This window comes from Tupaia chinensis, unplaced genomic scaffold (genome assembly GCF_000334495.1).
Source record: "Tupaia chinensis unplaced genomic scaffold, TupChi_1.0 Scaffold000568_1, whole genome shotgun sequence".
NCBI classification, from domain to species: Eukaryota; Metazoa; Chordata; class Mammalia; order Scandentia; family Tupaiidae; genus Tupaia; species Tupaia belangeri.
In genome coordinates this window covers 268,052-288,230 of record NW_006160082.1, presented here as the reverse complement: position 1 = coordinate 288,230, position 20,179 = coordinate 268,052, and the positions used below count along the sequence as shown (strand labels likewise).

The window sequence follows — 20,179 nt, the reverse complement described above, 5'->3', positions numbered from 1 at the left end:
TGGTTGGCCATGTGGGAATCCAGTAGTCCCAACCACCACGCCACCTGCCGGCCCTGGCCTATTATTTTTTATAGAGTCCTAAGACTGCTTGAGTGTAGACAGTGCATAAAAAGAAGAGTTAGCATGCAGTAAACATTCACCATGCACTAAGCATGCTAAACATGGATGATTTTATTTCATCCTTGGGACACTACACTACATGAACCCCATGTTCCTCGAGTGCTTGGCAGTCCCATTGCACAGGTTATAACAGTGAGACCCAGAGAAGTGAGATAACCTGCTCAAGCCCCACCAGTAGTAGATAGTGGAGACAGCACTTGAAATGCAGTCCCTGTTCACCTGATTCTGAGGTCTGTGTTCTTAACTGCTATCCAGGTTCTCATCATTTGTGCAGCCTCCGGTTCAGTAGGAAGGATAGGGGACCTGGAATCTGCATTTTTGGCCAACCTTCCGGGATTCTGCTGCAAGAGTCCTGAAGGGCCACATTGTGCGAACGCCGCCTCTCCAGGAGGGGAAATTGAACTCTTGTGGGAGGCCGAAGCTGTTCAACCATGGAAACCTCCTTCTGAGTAGAACAAAGTACGGGGCCTACCCTCCTTCTCTGAGCACAGAGGAAGCTAGAAGGCAGTGTCTTATCTCTCCCCATGCCTCAGGCCTATAAGCCCCACAACATAAGCCCCAGAAAAGCACAGCGCTACAATTTCCCTGGGGCAGCATGGCGGCTGGTGCAGTGGTAATGAAATGGGACCCCCCGGGAGTGGTCCTGGAGTCACATCCTGGGTCCTCCCTAAACATGCTGGGCTCACGTGGATGTGCCCATGATCCAGGCCACCTGACACTGGGTGAGGATCACTATGTGGGGACCCTGGTGGGGGTGCATGTATGCCTGTATCTCTCTGTTCCTCATGCTCATGAAAAAATACTTAAAAAAAAGAAAGTAGAACTTGGGCCAGCAGGTGGCATGGAGATGAAGGTGCTGGCTCCCACATGGCCGGCTATATGGTTTGAGTCCCAGACTTAGAGGCTTGAGAGTCATGCCAGGCACATGTGTGTGCATGCTCAAAATCTCCAGAGGAGACTGGAGGAGAAGGGATTGCAGCGTGGCCATCCCCCCTGAGGGGTGATTTCTCGCTTTCTGTCTCTCTGTCTCTCTCTGGCTAGTGCATGTGTTCTATCGCAAAATCTAAAAACAAACAAATAAACAAAACAAAGAAGAAAAATTTGCCCAGAGAGATATTATATTTCCCTCTGCTGACAGAAACTCTTGAGAAAATATATACTAGTTATTTAATAACTCTCAGTCTAGTGGAAGTTTTGGCTGTTCTGAGGAATAATTTCACATCTTAATCGAAAATGCAGTGAACCACTCAGCCATCCCCTCTGCTTTCTCGAATAAGCCAGACCAGGTAGCCTGGATGTCGGAGCTGAAAGTGTTCATGGCTTGCTGGGCAGAGACAAAAGGAAAAGGACTTATTTGTCATCTAAATACAACGAGTTTGCAATGAAACCAAGCAGCCCAGCTACAGCCCTTTCTTGGCATGCTCCGGCTTTCCAGCAGCAAAATCTGTGTTTGGCAAGGAATGGGGTGGAAACTTTACCCCATCTAAAGGCCAGTGTTTTCTCGAACTTCTACGCTGTCATGCATCACTTAACAATGGGGACGTGTTCTGAGAAAGGCACTGTTAGGCAATTTTGTCGTAGTGTGAACATCATGGAGTGCACTTATGCAGACCCAGGTGCTATGGCCACAGGGTATGGCCTATGGCTCCGAGGCTTCACACCTGTATGGCAGGTTACTGTGCTGAAGCTATGGGCAACTATAGCACTTAGATACTCATATATTTAAATATGGAATAAGTACAGTAAAAAAATATATATAAAGGATTAAAAAGAATGGGCAAGTGGCACGAAAGTTAAGGAGGCTATATCCAAAATGGCTCATTCCACGGTTTGAGTCCTGGATCCGGCGACTTGAAAATCATGCCAGTAGTGTGTGTATGCATGCCCAAAGTCCTAAAATAGAGAAGGGATTGCAGTGTGGTCATCTCCCAGGTGGGTGATTTCTTTCTTTTTTTCTTTCTTTTTTTGAGAGGTTTTTGCTATAGGGCGCGTGTGCTTGCCAGACAGACAGAGAGAGACAGAGAGACAGAAAGCGAGAAATCACCCCTCAGGGGGGATGGCCACGCTGCAATCCCTTCTCCTCTGTTCTCCTCTTGGGATCTTGGGCACACCCCACCATGCACTCGGCGGGAGTTTAAGCCACCGGGTCCGGGACTCGAACCATGATCGACTACATGGGAGTCCAGTGACATAGCCATTACACTAACTGCCGGTGGGTGATTTCTTACTTTCCCTCTTTCTCTATCTGTTTCTGCCTGGCAAGTGCACATGCGAGCAAACTCTAAAAAACAATTAAAAAGACTAAAAATGGTACACCTAAATAGGCACTTACCGTGAATGGAGCTTGCAAGAAGGGAAGTTGCTCTGGGTGAATCTCAGTGAGTGAGCAGCGCGTGAAAGTGAAGGCCTGAGGTATGACTGTACACTGCTGTAGACTATCGCTATACACGTAGGTTCCACCAAATGTACATGCCAGTCTTCTTTCTTCAATAATAAATTAACCAGGGACCAGCAGGCAGTGTGAAAGTTAAGGCACTAGACTACCACATGGCCGACTGCGGTTCGAGTCCTGGGCCCGGTGACTTGAAACTCATACTGGGCATGTATGCATGTGTGCCTAAAATCCCAAGAAGAGAATGGAGGAGAAAGGATTTGCAGTATGGCCATCCCCACTGGGGAGTGATGTCTCACTTTCTCTCTGTCTCTCTCTCTCTCTCTGGTGAGCACATGTGCCCTATGGCAAACCTAAAAAAGAATAATAACAATAAAATAAATAAAATAAAATAACCTTGCTTACTATAACTTTTTTACTTTATAAACTTTTAAATTTCTTAATTTTTTGACTCTCTTAGCACTTAGCTTAAAAAAGACACATTATACTACTATACAAAACGATTTTCTTTCTTTTATATCTATTTTGTAAACTTTCTTCCATTTAAAAAATTATTGTATTATTTTACCTTTTAAATTTTGTTTTAATTTTTAAACATTTTAAACTTATTTACTTATTTTTTTCCATGAGTGAGAGAGACAGAGACAGAGACAGAGAAAAAAAGTAGCACCCCTGACAGATTCTTGTGCCACAGTCTAACCCCAGCTCAGCCAGTGCTGGATCATGGGCACACATGTACGACACGTTCAGGGAGGCCTCTGGATGTGAACCTACAACCTTCCCCCTGATCAGCCTCTTAGAGCATTGTGTTTCATCCCTGTGCCTTTAGCCCTGTTCTTTATAATCTTATGGGACTTCTGTCATGCGTGTGGTCTACCTGTATCTTTCTTTGGCTCCTGGGTTGTGCTGGCCATTATCCATGGAGCAGCAGGGACACATACATGCGAGGCCAGCCCCTAATCTGTGCTCAGTGACTACAGAAAACTGGGGAAAAGAGAAAGACCATGCCTTGTCCTGGGTGTTTGACTCACATGATGTAGTCTTCCAACAGCCCCTGAGAGGTATTGGGATTATAGACTCATTGGGCAAATGGAGAAACTGAGGCAGAAATATGCAAAGTACTTTCACCACGACCACCTGCGCAGTCAGAAGTAGAGCTGAGAATTCGAACCAGGGGCCTTGCCCTCGCCACTCACCCATGTGCCACTGTAAGGAGCCTCCGCTCTCTGGATTTGTCCCTCTGTCAAGATCACCCTCTTCCAATCCAAACGGTTCCACTGACAGGTCTTGGCAAGAAGCCACTGACCCTTGGGTCCAAGAATAATGTAAATACAATGAACCATTTTTTGAAAATGAGATTATATATGTCAAGCACTTAACTCAGTGCCTGGTACTTTTGAAGTACTCAGCAGATCTGTGAGCATTGCTGGGCCCCAGGACCAGGTACTTCAGGTCCCAGGAGAGAAATTCTGTTAACTCTTTAGTGACAAACACTTATCAACTGCAATGGATGTTCAAAATAGAAAGAAAATATCAGACTCGTACTCAGGAAATGTATTATCCAACTGAGGAAACGAAATAACTTACTATTTAGAAAAAGAAACCGAAGCACATTAATAACCGATGTATGACACAGGGGCTCGGGTTCTAGTCCTGACCGTACCATTATGGAAATGTATCGCCCTGAGAAAATGCCATGACATCTTGGTGCTCGTCCATATGTCAGGTTTATGTACATACTGGCTTTGCTCGTCAGAGTCTGATGACTGGACTAGTCCCAGGCCTCGCAGTTATACCCCACGCTCAACTTTTGTCCCCCATAATCAGGAAGTGTTCTGAGAGTCATCGATGAGACCAACCAGGTCCCATGAGCTAGCCTCTGCATGCAGGAGAATGGGACTAGCTGGTGGGCTTGACTTAGGTCACATGTTCCACCCTGAGACCTTGGCAGGGGCCAGATCCTTGGAGTACGTGGGTCGTCAAATGGAAATCGGGGGCTCTTGTGGAAGTGGGGCTCATTAGGGGGACAGCCACGGTGATCCTGGCAGAGCAGTTACTCTTCTAAAATAAAAAGGCAGGAAGGAGTAAGCCGTAGATGAGAGCAGCTCCCAGATTTGTTTGGCGAGAACAGAATGTTCTTTGTTCTTCAAAGACTGAGTTGTGAGAAGTGGAGCACTGGCGGGGGGTTGGGGGGGGACTGGAAGGGGCCAACCGAATGGGGCCTCAGCTTGTGTGAACTGGGAGTTTCAGTGCCGTGTTTCCCAGCCTTACCGGCAAATTCAGGAAACGGCCCTGTTTCCTCCTATTATAAATGCTACTCCGTTATTCATTAAAGTATTTACTCTGCCCTACTGCTCGGTGTGGGGACTAGGAGAGGTGGGCGCCCCCAGTGCCTGAGAGCCCACCATGCTGACCCTGGGCTTGAGGCTTCTCCTCCATTTTCTTTTTTTCTTTTATTTTTGGAGAGGTTTTTGCTATAGAGTGTGTGCGCTCGCCAGACAGAGAGAGACAGAGAGATAGAAAGTGAGAAATCACCCCCCAAGGGGGGATGGCCATGCCGCAATCCCTTCTCCTCCATTCTTCTCTCGGGATCTTGGGCACACACACACTTGCGCCTGGCGTGAGTTTAAACCACTGGGTCCGGGACTCAAACCACGGTCGACTAGGTGGGGGTCCAGCGACATAGCCATTACGCTAAGTGCTGGTCCTCTCCTCCATTTTCTCTATGAACACTGCCAGCCTCCCTCTGCAGCAGGGGTGTACCCGTGTCACAGACGGGGAAGGAAAGGGAAGAGAGTACTTGGTCCAGAGCCGTTAGCTAATAGGTGGGCAAAGGGAGACCTGAGCCTCCAGAGCTGGTGACTCCAAAGCCCACAGCAACTAGTCATCTAGGGATGTGTCCTCCAGGCCATGAGAATTCACTCGTCCTGTGTGTCACAGCAAGTATCCAGGCTGATGGCTCTCCTGCGTGGTGACAGCTGCTCGAAGCACACGCCGTAGTCCTCAGCTGCCTTTGCTGTCTGTACCTAAGGACCCTGTGGTGTGGAACCTGGAGGCATGGACAGATCTGTCGGTACCTGTCCTGCCCAGACCGAGGACAGTCAGTCAGGCCTAGGAGACCCAGGCAGGGCTTGGGAAGGCATGGCAGCCCTGAGATCCTTGTGGTCCTGACTGTCATCGCTGTCCTCCTCCAGCAGTAACCGAGTGCTGCGTTCTGGCGCTCTTAGCACTTTATTTCCTGGAACCGGTTCAAAGTGTCAGTGGGGCGGGTGCTAGTATTCTCTCTGTTATAGGTGAGAAAAAACAAGGAATGGTGGTCACAGCAAATGACATGTCTGTATGAGGCGTGTACTCTCACCCTCATTTTACTGTTGAGAATTTTTTACCTCTGAGGTTGCTCACTGATCTCACGTGGCTGAGGCAGGATTTGAGCTCACTACCTCCTGACTCCAGGACTGGGCTCAGTGCTCTGCTGTGAAGGATAATTGTTAACCTGAGAAAAAACTTTGGGGAAGCAATTTGGCCTTATGGGTCTCAAGAGAATTTTCACTGTATTCCTGTGAAAGTTTGTGATCCTTTTAAAAATATATGGATATATTGGGGCCAGCAGATGGTGTCATGGTTACATCACTGGACTCCCATGCAGTAGACCATGGTTCAAGTCTTGGACCTGGCAGCTTAAAACTCATGCCAGGCATTGTGCGTGTGTGCCCAAAATCCTGAGAGGAGAATGAAGGAGAAGGGATTGTGGTGTGGGAATCCCCCTGGGGGGGTGATTTCTCACTTTGTCTCTTTGTCTCTATAGCAAGTGCATGTGCCCTTTAGTAAAACTCTCTCTCAAAAAAAAAAAATAGAGTGAGATATATAGTCTTTATATATATATACACACATACACATGCACACACACGCACACACACACACATATATAATACTATATATTTATACAAATTTATGTACATATTTGGTCATGATGTATATATTAGGAAAGTCATGGGACCAGCAGTTGGCATAATGGCTATGTTGCTGGACTCCCATGTAGTCGACCGCTGTTTGAGGCCTGGACCCAGTGACTTAAACTCACGCCAGGTGCGTGTGCATGTGTGTCAAGGGAGGGCAGCACGGCCATACCCCCTGGAGGGGTGATTTCTCACTTTCTATCTCTCTGTCTCTCTCATTCTTTCTGGAAAGTGCACACGCCCTATAGCAAAAATCTCTCCAAAAAAAAAAAGGAAATCAGGATGTGTTTTTATATGCAAAAATGTGTCATGACTTTCCTGACGACTATATATATATGTATATATGCCTATACATATATATAATTATATACATATATATATATATAATTTCTAAATTACATATAATAATTCTACATATCTTTCATAATTGCCAGAGGACACATGCATTTTCCAGAGAGAGACAGAGAGCAAAGAAGAAAGAGCAAGTACCCCTCAGTGAGGTGTGAACACACAGCAGCCCCCTCTCCATTTCTCCATCCTGCTGGGATTTTGGCCATGCACACACATGTGCCCTGCGTGATTCTCAAGTTGCTGGAGCCAGGATTCAAACCTCGGTCAGCCATGTGAAATCTGGTTCCTTTAACCACTAGGCTCTGGGCTATCCCAATAGTCCACATATTTATGGGGTACAGTGCAATTTTTCAAAACATGGATGCATTGTATAATTATCCAGTTAGGGCGGTACACATATCATCCACTTATTATTGCTTTGTCTTGTGCATATTCGACTCTTCTCTCTTGAGGTATACCTTGAGTTGTCACCCATTCTTATGACTCCACCATGCTAGAGTACTCTAGCACTGTGCTAGAGAAACTGTTAATCAAGTCCTCCCTGTGACTCCCATCCATCCCTTCCCAATTTCTGGTATCCACCCTTACACTCTCCACTTTTGTGCAACTGAATCTTAGTTCTCACTCATGAGCGAGAACATACGGTATTTGGCACTTGTGATCCTCCTCGTTGGAATAGCGCAGGTCCTTTCTGGGATCATCTGTGTTCTGGCTTCATAGTCCTCCCCACCCCGACCCCTGTATGGGTACATTTCTCCCTTTCCCAAAACACCTGATAGGGAGTTGATCGCACGCTGCAGGAGGAGCCACTTCCTGTGAGTTCCCCAGGAGGAAGTACACCTGCTGAGAGTCCAGTCGGAAATTTCTGGAGTCTTGGGCCACGTCCTCCCTATGATGATGATGTAGAAATAAGCCTCTTATTTTTTTAAGGTCACATACAACAAAAACACAGAAGCTAGAGACGGAAGAGGCATGAGCAGTCCTAAGGTATGACAGCAGCTGCAGAAGGTGACTGCAGGGAAGTGGCTGCCCCCCTCTGCTTTATGTGCTGTTTTTAGCTGTGTTTCTCAGAGCGAGGAGGTGCCATGGTGATAGGTGCCATAGAAATAGCTGGAGCACAGCGCCCAGCACGAGCCCAGCACGGGCTGCCGTGCGTTCCCATGGAAATACACCCAGGCTGCCAGGGGGCCTGGGGATTGTGCTTCCCCTGGCCTGTCAGCTGCAGGGCAGGGGAGAGGCACCTGGACAGTGGGCCACAGAGGCTTCTCACCGTCCTGCTGTGGCTGGCATGCCCCCTCCCAGGGCATCCTTGGGCCTTCCTCGGAGTCCTCCCAGGGAGCTTAGCCTTCGCCCAGAGCGGTTATTATCTCGACCAACAGCGACCTGCAAACTAGCACTGCCAGCATTCGCTTCCCCACGGTGGGAACGCACAGTCCCCATCCTGCCTGGGTGTGGCCCTGTCACTGGTCTTACACAATAGATATTAAAGGATCTGTGGAGCAGCGACCGAGTCCCAGACATTCGGTGCTCAGGAATACTCATAAAATGAGGTCTCAGAGGACCTAACCCAGAAAGCCGAGCGAGGGAGGGCACATTCTGTCTGGGACTGGATTTCGGTCCACGGGGCCTCCACAGGCCATGCACAGTGAGGTACCTTGGATGCAGCTTTGAGTGGACTGAAAGGCCCTTTTAACAATGGCTCAAGCCATCCCCAACACTCGCACAATCATCTCTGCAAGGTGCTGGCGGCATGCCTAAGTGACCCTGGTCAGAGCGCAGCTCATTTGTGTCTGGACTTAGACTAGTTACATGTTTTCTGAAATGTAACCCACATACGCACACATCCTTTTAACATAACTGTCTTACGTTAGACCTAGCATGAGAGGGTAGAGTCGAAGGGGTATGTGTATTACATATATTGTTTTATAGATATATAATATACACATTGTATATTATATATGCTACTATATATTATTATACATACTATATTATTATGTAAGTATATGTAACTATGGATTATAGTGTATATACACTATATTTGTATATATATAATTACATAGACTATTGGGTTGTCAGAAAAGTCATGATGGATTTTTTTCTGTGCAAAATGCATTTTAACTTTTTCTATCACACAATATATATATTACTATGTATCATATGTTATTATATATTATGTCATATTGAATATGTATATATTATTTACATACACTAGCTATATATTAGGTTAAAGAGTATATATTACTATATAATATCTGCCTCATAATATCTGCTTCTATAATGAGGCTCTATTATATGTGCTTGTCTGCAAACATTTACGCATTATATATAGTAGTGTGTATATTATATACACTACTATCTATAATATATTATTATATAAGATATTATATAGTAGATATAGTAGATATACATCTATATAATATATAGTATATTATATATTAATATTATAGGGGCCAGCAGGTGGCATGGCAGTTAAGGCACTGGACTCCCACATGGCTGACTGTGGTTTGAGTCCCAAACATGGATTCCCACATGGTCGACAGGTTTGAGTCCCAGATCTGGTGGCTTGCTTCCTCATTTTCCCTCTCTCTCCCTCTCTGGTGAATTAAATAATAATAATATTTAAAATTAAATAAAACTTTTTAAAAATATTACTAAATTTGACTCCTTTAAAATGAAAAATGTCTGTTCTGCAAAATCAGAATATATACATACACACACATATATATATGCACACACATATACATACACACACACATATATATACACATATATACACACTAACATATATATTAAATTAAAGGGTATATGTTATTATATTATATAATATCTGTCCCATAATATCTACTTCTATAATAAGGCTCTATTATGTAAGCTTGTCTTCATAATTCTGGACTATTGTATGGCTCTAAGATCAGTAATTCTAAGCATTAGCCAAGTGAAGTTAATTTTACTCTTAATTAAAGAAACACATGCACACACCCTCCAAACAAAAGAAAAAAAAAATTTTGAGAGGTTTTTGCCATACGGTGTGTGCACTCGTCAGGAAGACAGAGACAGAGAGGCAGAAAGCAAGAAATCACCCCCCAGGGGGGGATGGCCCCTCCACAATCCCTTCTCGGGATACTGGGCACACACGCACATACACCCGGTATGAGTTTAAGCCACGGGGTCTGGGCCTCGAACTGCAGTCATCTACATGGGAGTCCAGTGACATAGACATTACGCCAACTGCTGATCCCACAAAAGAAATTTTTAAATGTTTAAGTAAAAACATAATATTCAGTAACACCATTAATTCATAATTACATAGTTAGATATTTTGAAGCTCGTAAAACTGAAAAGTGCCAACAAAATGTCTATCCTGACACATACAGCATCTGACGTGGCACAGTCAAGGAGCTGGGGCACTTTGCTGTGTAGTTCAGCTCTCTTCTGTGTATGCAGGTGGCATCTCCTGGGCATCACATCACAGTAAAACTCTTTGCCAATAATGGAGATGCATAGAGCCAACCCTGCCAACGAGGGAGTGGTACTCACGGGAACCTCGAAGTAGGCTTCTAGGTTATGCTGGTTGGTTGAACTGTGCCTTGCAAGGATAGCTAGACATCTTTAAAATAACTGTCTGGTTTATCCCTAGGACTCAACCATGGAACCTAGTGACCTAGCATTGGCTATTGGCAGCACTGTACATGCAACCTACATGTGGACTCAGGGATCGTATTTTGTGGTTACAGGAATTTGGCCTGGTGGAGCCATTGCAGAAACTCAGTATTAAATAAGCAAACACGTGCATTCTAGTTTTACAGGCAAGCGAACTCTGAAACAGAGGATTGGCCTTTCCTGCCCATACAGTCATACCCTGGAGTTTTGCCACTTGGTTGGTTGCTTTATTTGGCTAAGAAACTAAAAGCAGATTCACTTTGAAGAATGAGACTCTCAAATATTCTATAACTCTCCAAGAATGGAAGTTCACAGCCATGTTGGCAGACACAGTTATTCCCAAATTCTCACAGAGTCCTAAAGTTAACTTGGCCACGCGAAGCGTACAGAGACCTTCCCTGCCCAAGAAAATCTCCTTTCCGTGGGGCTGGAAGAGGAGGCCCTGGGCTTAGAGAATAGTTAATGTTCAAGTCAAGGCATACATGGAACCTGGCATCGCTTTTCGTATCAGTGATTGGAAACTAAACATTTCATGTGAATGCACACAATCACAATGGACTTTTAACATTTTAACAATTTAATACACTTTACAACGGTAAAGTATATGTAACATACAATTTGCCATTTTAACCACTTTTAAGAGTACAATTCTGTGTCATTAAGTATATTTATATTGGCATCTATCTCCATCTTCAGAACAGGTTTTTTTTGTTGTTGTTTTGTTTGTTTTATTAATTGTCAGAAGTATCCACTCACCAGAGAAAGGGAAAGCGCCCCCAAATGAGGGTGGTCACACACGGTCACCCTGCAGTCCTTCTTTCTCCATTACTCCAACTTGTCAGGATTTGAACATGTGTGCACATGCACCTGGACTTTTTCAAGCTGACCAGGCTGGGATTTGAACTATGGTCAGCCATGTGGGATCTGGCTCCCTTAACCACTAGGCTAATGGAGGTGGTGGCAGAGATGGGGTATATTAGTGATCCATCAAATAAGTAATCTGTGATGGCTAAGAGGGTTTCTCACTGCTGGGGAAGGCAGCTACAGCTATGCACAGGAAGGAAACTATTAGGCCGTCGGAAAAGTCATGACTCATTTTTGCCCAGAAAAATACATCATGACTTTTATGATGACCCAACAGAATAAATCTTTGCTTTTGAATTGGGTCTGGATATATCAGTATGAACTAGAGGTTTTCAATATACAAAACTAGATTTAAAAATATAGATGTGTGTGGACATGTGTGAACATGTACGTAGGGAAATGCATCCCCTAGCTCACCTTGAACGTACCCCACACAGCTGCCTTCCTCTCTCCACTCCAGGCAGTGCCAGGCCCAATATCCGTCCTACACATTGATACCCTCCTTGCCCTCTTCGGGCTTTAAGAGCATGGGCCAGGTCATCCCCTCCCTACTCCATTTGGGCCCAGACATCTTGCCTTGAGTCACCATGGCTTTCTATCCTCATCCTCCACCATGCATCCTGCCTCACCCTGGATCCTACCTCACTCAGCTCCACCTAATGGCTTAGGACTAAGAAGAAGCAGACCCACCATTTATTGCTTTAATAGGAAATGTTGGTTAACAATTCTTTGCATATTGGGAACACTTGTCTCTGACCTATGACAGCCAGCACCTCTCCAATCTTTTGTCTCTTTATTGCACTAAAATTGCTTTAGTGAACCGTTTATACGGTTAGGATGCCTTCTTCTTTATAGCAACATTTATTTTGCAACTTTGCAGTTGTATTTAGGCTACCACCAGCAAGTCTCTTGGCAAGCATTGAGCAACTCCCACCACAAGAGTTAATGAGTGGAGGCAAGGTCTGTACACCTGCTCATTCCGTTCCTCCGTTATAAAGTGGTAGGACTCTGGGGAAGGGATCCAGGGCAGAGCTACAGAAACCAGAAATAACATTTCATAGCACTGCAAAGTGTTTATTCTTGTGAATAGTGTTGATCTTCTTGGCTAGACTATGCATGCCAAGAAAATGGACTGTGTCTTCTACTATTTTTTATGTCCTATGTAATATACCAAGTTCCCCATGCTCTTCTGCCGACAGACCTGTGGTGGCGTTATCATGGCAATATGGGAGAGAGGGCGTGGGTAATAATATCCAACAGATACTTGTTGGTCTTTGGGACCAGCAGATGGTTACGTCCCTGAACTCCCACGGAGCTGACCACAGTTTGAGTCCCGGACCTGGCAACTTAAAACTCATGCCTGGCACATGTGCGTGCGTGCCCAAAATCCCAAAAGGAGAATGCAGGAGAAATGACTGTGGTGGGGCTATCCCCCCAGGGAGTGATTTCTCACTTTCTGTCTCTCCAAGGAGTGCACATGCCCTAAAGCAAAAATGTCTCTAAACAAAAATAAAATAAAATAAAACAAACAAACAAACAAAAACTTCCTTGACCTCCAAGGATCACAATTCCTCCTCGAATCATTTCTCTCCTTGGCTTCTGAACCACATGCTTTTGCTTGTACCTCCATGGCTCTCATCTCGGTGGCCTTCATGCATGCCATGTACAATGCCCAGCCCCCCAGCAGTGAACATTTATTGGAGCTTTATTATTTTTTTGCATTTCTTTATTTCCTCCATGAGGGAGAGAGAGAAATAAACAGCAGGACAGTGCCCCCAACAGAATCTTGATGCCACAATCTGCCCCCAAGCCTCCAGTCACACACTGGGACCCTTCCATGCAGGCCAGCCTCGTGAAGGCTTCCGTCTTACCCCTGTGCCACTGTCTGGCTCCTTACTGGGTGCCTCTATGTGCCAGGGACTGTGGTAGATTCTGGATGTGCAGTGAACAGACCAATAAAGTCCTGCTCTCATGGAACTGAAGGGAAACAGGAAAATCTCCCTCGTGCAGGTATTTCCTTGTCCCTGCTTCATGGACAGCCTCAGCTGCATCACCGAGTGTGCTGTGTGCTGGCCGGCCTTGCAGGACCCACAAAGGGTTAAGGCAGCTCTGCCCAGCTGGGTTCTTTTCTAGAAAGGAGCCCTGCAGTGCTCATCTCCCAGGGCTGGACTCCCCTCTCATCACTGCCTCCCACTTGGTGTGTCCTGCAGCCAGAGCAAGCTTCATAAAAGCACATCTCACCAAGTTTCTCCATCGCTGAAAACTCCAACACTCTCAGGATCAATTTTAGTTCATTGCCTTGACAGGAGACCCTTCCTGAGCAGCCTCTGCTTACCCTGCCAGTCCCTGCTCCTGCCACCTCTGACCTTGGGTCATGTGCTCCAGCAGCACAGGACGCAGGGTCCCTCTGTGTGCCTCCCTGCAGTTTTTCTGGGTGCCCCTTGGACCTAGAGGACCTCCCCCACCCTCCCTGCCTACCCTTTTGTCGGTTCGCCCCCTACACATCCTTTCAGGAGCATTCCTTCCTCCCCATTATATCCCCAGTCCAGTGGCCCAGGAGCTCTAAGTGCATGGTGTGATCTTTAACTGTGTACTTTTGGTCTTTCCCAGGAGACAGACAAGATAGTAATTATGTGTTTAATGTCTGCCTCCAGGGATGGTAAACCCCCACGAGCGTGGGCTGGGCCTGTCTTATTTACCACTGTGTCTCCAGCACACTGGGTGCAGAGTAATAAACAGGTAACGCCTCCATAATCAACTGCACGCTGGCGGAAGTTGTCCAAAGAACCTCACAAGTGATCGCTAATTTTAACCCTTATCACAACACACTATTATGAGTCTCAACTGACAGTAGAGAAAATAGACCTGGGGAGGCTACTGATCCCCTCTTACGTGAAGAGCCAAGCTTGGAATCCAGTCTGCCCCTGACTGTGTTCTTTACTGTGATGCCTGTTAGAGGGATGGATGGATGAATGGATGGGTGGGTGGGTGGGTGGGTGCATGGGTGATGGATGGATGGGTGGGTGCATGGATAGATGCATGGGTGAGTACATGGGTAGATGCATGGGTGAATGCGTTGGTGGGTGGGTGGATGGGTAGATGGATGATGGATGGATGAATGGATGGATGGGTCGGTGCATGGGTGGATGGATGAATGGATAGATGGGAAGATATATGTATGTATGGATGGATAGATGCATGGGTGAGTACATGGGTAGATGCATGGGTGAATGCGCTGGTGGGTGGGTGGATGGGTAGATGGATGATGGATGGATGGGTCGGTGCATGGGTGGATGGATGAATGGATAGATGGAAAGATATATGTATGGATGGATGGGTGGATGGATGAATGGTTGGATGGGTAGATAGACGGATGGATGGACGGATGAGTGGGTGGTAGATTGATGGATGGATAATGGTGTCTGGACACTAGTTGATATTGTGGCTGGTGACTTATTAAGGATGAGATCATAGATCACCAGAGAGAGCTTGGCACCCCCATCCCACTCCATTTCAGAGTCACTCCTTCTCTTCCTTCCTTGGTTCCCCAGTACCCTGATGGTTAGCACAAGGTGGAGAGGGGTGGTCTGTGCCCTCCCTGGGAAATAAGTGGGGTCAACTCAGTGACCAGAATGATAGAGAAAAGCTTTTGGACATAAGGGAACAGTGTCATAACTTTGGGCAGGCGTTCCCAGAGGACTGGGTTGACCTGGCTGCCTGGAGTTGGCCAAGGAATAGAGGCTTCAGGGTGGGGCATAGGAGAGCCCTGGGAATACATGGAAATGGTATCTGGGAGAGGACGCGGATGTGATGGAGAAGGGGGAGAAGAGCAGAAGCGAGCATGCTAGAGGCAGAAATGGGGGCTTCTTACATGTGCAGGCTGGTGAGCAGATAAGATAAGGCCAAAGTAGAGAATTTCTGTGAGGAAACAGAGGAAGCAAGTGGTTGGCCAATGTGGAGGTCCGGGGTAACAGGGAGAGGCATGGGAGCTTGGAAAGCCCTTCAGGAACATCTGCAGTCCTTGGAAGAGGGGCAGGTTTAGAGGGATCAGCTCAAAGCAACACTGGTCCTTGGGTTTGAAATAGAGAAAGAGGCTAAGGTTTGACTAGTCAAATTGAACTAGTATTTTACAAGAGGACTTTAATGTCTAAGGACCAAGCCTGGTGCTAAAGCAAAGCGAAGTATCAGAGTCAGCGAAGGTCTTCATGGCACAGGAGGTGCCTGGGATGATTTCCTAAGCCCCCCTTCAGCTTCTCCTGTCTGTGTTGTTTACTGTGAGTTCCCCTCCACTGGACGAGGAGCTACCAGAGATCAGGAGCCTGGTGGGCTGCCCCAGCCTTCCAGGTTATAACTAGAGTCAGCCAGTCTTGCTAGATTCAAATATAATTCTTGCTCCTAGCCCCCTCCCTAAGAGCTTGTTTTATTAGCGTCTCTGCAGACTAGGGGTAGAAATGACTGCTCACAGGCTGTCATGAAGATTAGCCGCTGTGCATATCAGGGGCACCTAGCATGATACAGTAGGTTCTCAATAAATGATAGCAAGACCAGCAGATCGCATAATGATTACGTTGCTGGACTCCCACATGGCCAACTGCAGTTCAAATCCCAGACCCAGCAGCTTGAAACTCACCCCAAGCGTGTGCGCATGTGTACCCAAAATCCCGAGAAGAGAATGAAGGAGAAGGGATTGTGGCATGACCATCTCCCTGGGAGATGGTCACGCCCATACCTCAAGCCTTCCAGCCAGCCTTGATCTTGGGTGGTCCCACAGGCACACACAGTGTATTTAAGTTGACCTGCTGTTTAAACCCCAGGCCTTCCCACATGGCTCCAGTATCACTCAGTGGCACTGACCCACCTTGCCACTGTAGCTAGGCCAAGGCATACCTTTCAAATGGGGGTGAATTCTGTTTTACTCATCTCTGCATATTTTTTTTTTTTTGGAGAGGTTCTTGCTATAGGGCACGTGCGCTCGCCAGAAAGACAGACAGACAGACAGAGAGACAGAAAGTGAAAAACACCCCCCAGAGGGGATGGCCACTCTGCAATCCCTTCTCCTCCATTCAACCGCAGTTCGCATCCCAGACCCGGTGGCTTAAGACTCACGCCGGGCACGTGTGCATGCGTGCCCAAGATCCCGAGAGGAGAATGGAGGAGAAGGGATTGCGGCGTGACCATCCCTCCTAGAGGATGATTTCTCACTTTCTGTCTCTCTCTCTCTGTCTGTCTGGCGAGCGCATGCGCCCTATAGCAAAAACCTCTAAAAAAAATTAGATACTTACAAGTTGTACTCTTTGAAAGAGTACAGAAAGGATAAACAGTATAAAGAATCTCTTCGTCAGGACTGCCCCTTGGCACAGTTCCAGATGGCACCATTCACAAAAGCCTCCTGTGGCCCCCACTGCCTCTGCTCAGGCCTCTAGCCTCTCCAGACACCGCAGATACTAAGCACCCAGCCTTTGAGGGGTGATCTGTATGGATTAGAGCGGAACCTGGATGCGTTGATCACGGGAAGGTTTTCCACTTGGCTGTTTTCCTTTTATGCTTTCAGATGAGGTGTGCAGGGCAACCTCGTTCTCTTCAGTAGTTGCATAGGATCCACGTGTGGTCTGGATGTGCCTTAGTTCCTTTGGCTACTGTTCTATCTAACCAGTCCTCTGTATTTAATCAACGTGTTTAATTAGCCACTATTAGATTATCCCTTATTTAGTTGCCAGAAGGGTGTGTGTGCTCACCAGAGACAGACAGGGGAAGCACCCTTCCGCAGTGGGGTGAGGTCATGATGTAATCCTCTCTTCTTCAGTTCTCCATCCTGTCTAGACTTCGGGCACTCAGGCATACGTACCTGGAATGTTTTTCAAGCCACCAAAGCCAGCACTCCAACTGGGGTTGACCACGTGACCACTGGGCTACGGGGCGGCCCTATTAGGTTGTCTCTGTTGTTTCTATTATAAACTCTGCTGCCATATACTCAATCATTTCTCCCAGTGTTTGAGCACACCTGCAGGATTTATTCCTAGGATCGAATTGCCTGGGTAAATCAGAGAAATGACTTTCTAATGGTGGGATTTCGGTTATCCGTGACAGGCATTGATGAGGCAGCTTTACACTGACGTTTTAAGTGTGTTAGATCCTGCCATGGAGTCAACTGTCTATGGGACTCCTCTCTGGTATATTCAGTGTTACTAAATAATATTTGTGGGCTTGATAATTCTTTTCTAAAGAGAAAAGAAAGAGCTTAGGGAGAAAGGTGGCTTCTGGGAGACCAGCCAAAGCTCATTGATAGATCCCATCTCACCTTAATTCTAGAGGAAAACTGCTCTGGGGAGTGAGATACCTAGGCCACCCAGCAGTGGGTTCACTCGAGACCCTAATGGGACATCTGAAAAGTTCAGGATTCATACCAGAAGAAACATGTGGGTTCAAGAGGCTTTGGCCCTATATCCACCTCATGGGGTGCAGGAGAATGGTGCCTGCTATTTCTAAGATGTATGAAAGATGTGAGTCCTGTTAACACCATGTGGATGGATGGGTGCATAGAGGCCTGGATGGATAGACGTGCAGGTCTAGACACGTAGGTACCAATCAAGCAAGCATGAGTCTAGACCTGCTGTTGGATTTGGGCTACCACTTCCTAAAAATCCTACAAGTTCAAGGAACTTCCTTGGTTTCCTGAGCCTCAGTTTCTTTGTCTGTAATAGGATTAGCAATGTCTTTCTCATGGGGCTCTGGTAAGGAACGTCACAACAGGTGATGTATATATAAGCCCCAGCATGGTACCTGGCACAGAGGGCACCAGCATGGGTGTGGCTGCTATCATTTGTTAAGAGTGGGCATTCTTTGGTTGGTATATTGAGGCCATTTCTTTGGCAGGAGCCAATGGGCATGGCTTCATCCTCTGTGTGACCCCCGCCTACACGGGGATAATTCTATAACACAGGAGTTTTCAGCCTTTGCTCCCTCCCAGCATGGGAGGTGGGCAGCATTTGGGTCCCTGGTACACTCCCAGCATGCATTGCACAGGGCAGGATTTCTAGCTCTTGGGTTGTCAGGCAAGTCATGATGCACTTCCATGTTGAAAAATACGTCATGACTTGCCCGACAACCTAATACGTTCATTAATCTACAGGCTAGGGAAGTAAGCTAGAATCCATGTACGTTTATATTAAAACAATAAATAAGTAAGGGAAAGAAAAGGCAGCAGTCTTTGGTGTTCTGGCTACAATTTAATTGCAAAATAGCAACCGACTTGCACCTGCTGGCTCCCAGAGCCATCGTGGGGGGACGAGGGCTAACAGATAGCTGTGGGGTCTCATTTCAGTGGCTCTGGGTGAACTCCATCTCCTCCAGATATCAAATGAGGACAATTGTCAGGGAGGTCTGGCTGCTGTCTTCCACGTGCCCTCTCTTTGGCCTTTGCTCAGTGCCAAGCTGAGGTGCTAAGTCCTCTGCAGTGGCCCTGAAGACCACAGTCATTCAGGACCTTCTCCAGTGGCTCGGCTGCTTGGCCAAGTGGCTCAGCCTGCCCGGCCCAGGCGGGTTCTTTCAGTCTAGCAGAAAATATGAGCTTGACCTGCCAACGCAGCTGCTTTAAGCCTCAGCATCTCCCACTGCCATGTGGAATCCAACCTCACCTGACCCCCCGCTCCCCACCCCAGCCTGGCAGAACTCACTGTTCTCTCTTCCATGTCCCAGAGGCACTTTGTTCCTGTGGCTATTAAAGCACTCACTGCTGATTCTAAATACATCTCTCCCTCTTCCAAACAAAAATACTCGGTTCGTTTTGTTTAGTAACAATCTTATACCATATCAAATTCTTCATTAAAATGACCTGACATTTGATCTATGCGATTAGAATTTAAAACATAGGGCCCAGCAAGTGGCATGGTGGTTAAGGTGCTGGACTCCCTCATGGTCAGCTGTGGTTCAAGTTCCGGACCAGGCGGACTGCTTTCCCACTTTCCTTCTCTCTTTCTATCTCTCTCTCTGGTGAGCACACCTGCCCTACAGCAAATTAAAAAAATAATAACAATAATAAATACAATGAAATAAATATATCTTTAAAAATAAAGAATTTAAAATGTAAATTGATTTGGGGCCAGTCTGTGACATGCTGGTTATGATGCCTGAATCTCTCCTGGCCAACCACGCAGTTCAAGTCTCGGAAACGGTGACCCAAGAAACCAGTTGGGCTCATGTGCATGCACAAAATCCTGAAAGGAGGGAGAAATGGAGGAGAAGGGATTACGGTGTGACCAGCCCCATGGAGGAGGTGCTCTCTTACTTTTCTCCTCTCTCTCTGTATTTCCCTCAGTGAATGCACATGCCCTCCAGCAAATTATAAATAAGTAAAAATTAAAAGTAATTTGGAGTCGTATTGGGTTCTTTTCATTAGGTAGGAAAAGTTATGGAGAATCAAGTTTGTCCAGAACTCTCACTGTGAAAACTACCCTTGAATCATGCTTTAATTCATCCTACAGTCATTCAACTCCTGCTTTTATGCCCTTATTCTAAGCAGTGGAGATACATATTATAATCTATATTAGAATACACACACACACACATATAATATATAATAGATGTAATAGATACTATATATGTATATATATATGAGTGTGTGTGTATATATGTATATGTATATGATATATATTAGAGTGAAATATATATTAGATAAATATATTGGAGTATATATTAAATGCTCCTATTCTAAGCACTGGAGATATATATTATAATCTATATTGGAGTGTGTGTGTGTATAATATACATAATATATAATATGCCATATAGAATATATATTAGGCATATATTATATATTAGGTATATATAATATATATTA

General features: G+C 46.1%; 1 protein-coding gene across 9 annotated transcripts in view; it reads left to right on the top strand.

The window, feature by feature from the left end:
* Positions 1–20,179, top strand: part of DGLUCY (D-glutamate cyclase) — an 83,879-nt gene that overhangs the window by 13,070 nt on the left and 50,630 nt on the right. For 4 of the 9 annotated variants that reach the window (XM_014591396.1, XM_006157991.2, XM_006157989.2 and 1 more), the window contains one exon: positions 7,750–7,806. The exons of the other annotated variants lie outside the window; for them this stretch is intronic. In XM_014591396.1, coding sequence (XP_014446882.1) covers positions 7,792–7,806 — 15 coding nt within the window. In that variant the 5' untranslated portion in view covers positions 7,750–7,791. The remainder of the gene's footprint in view (positions 1–7,749; positions 7,807–20,179) is intronic. 9 annotated transcript variants of the gene reach the window in all.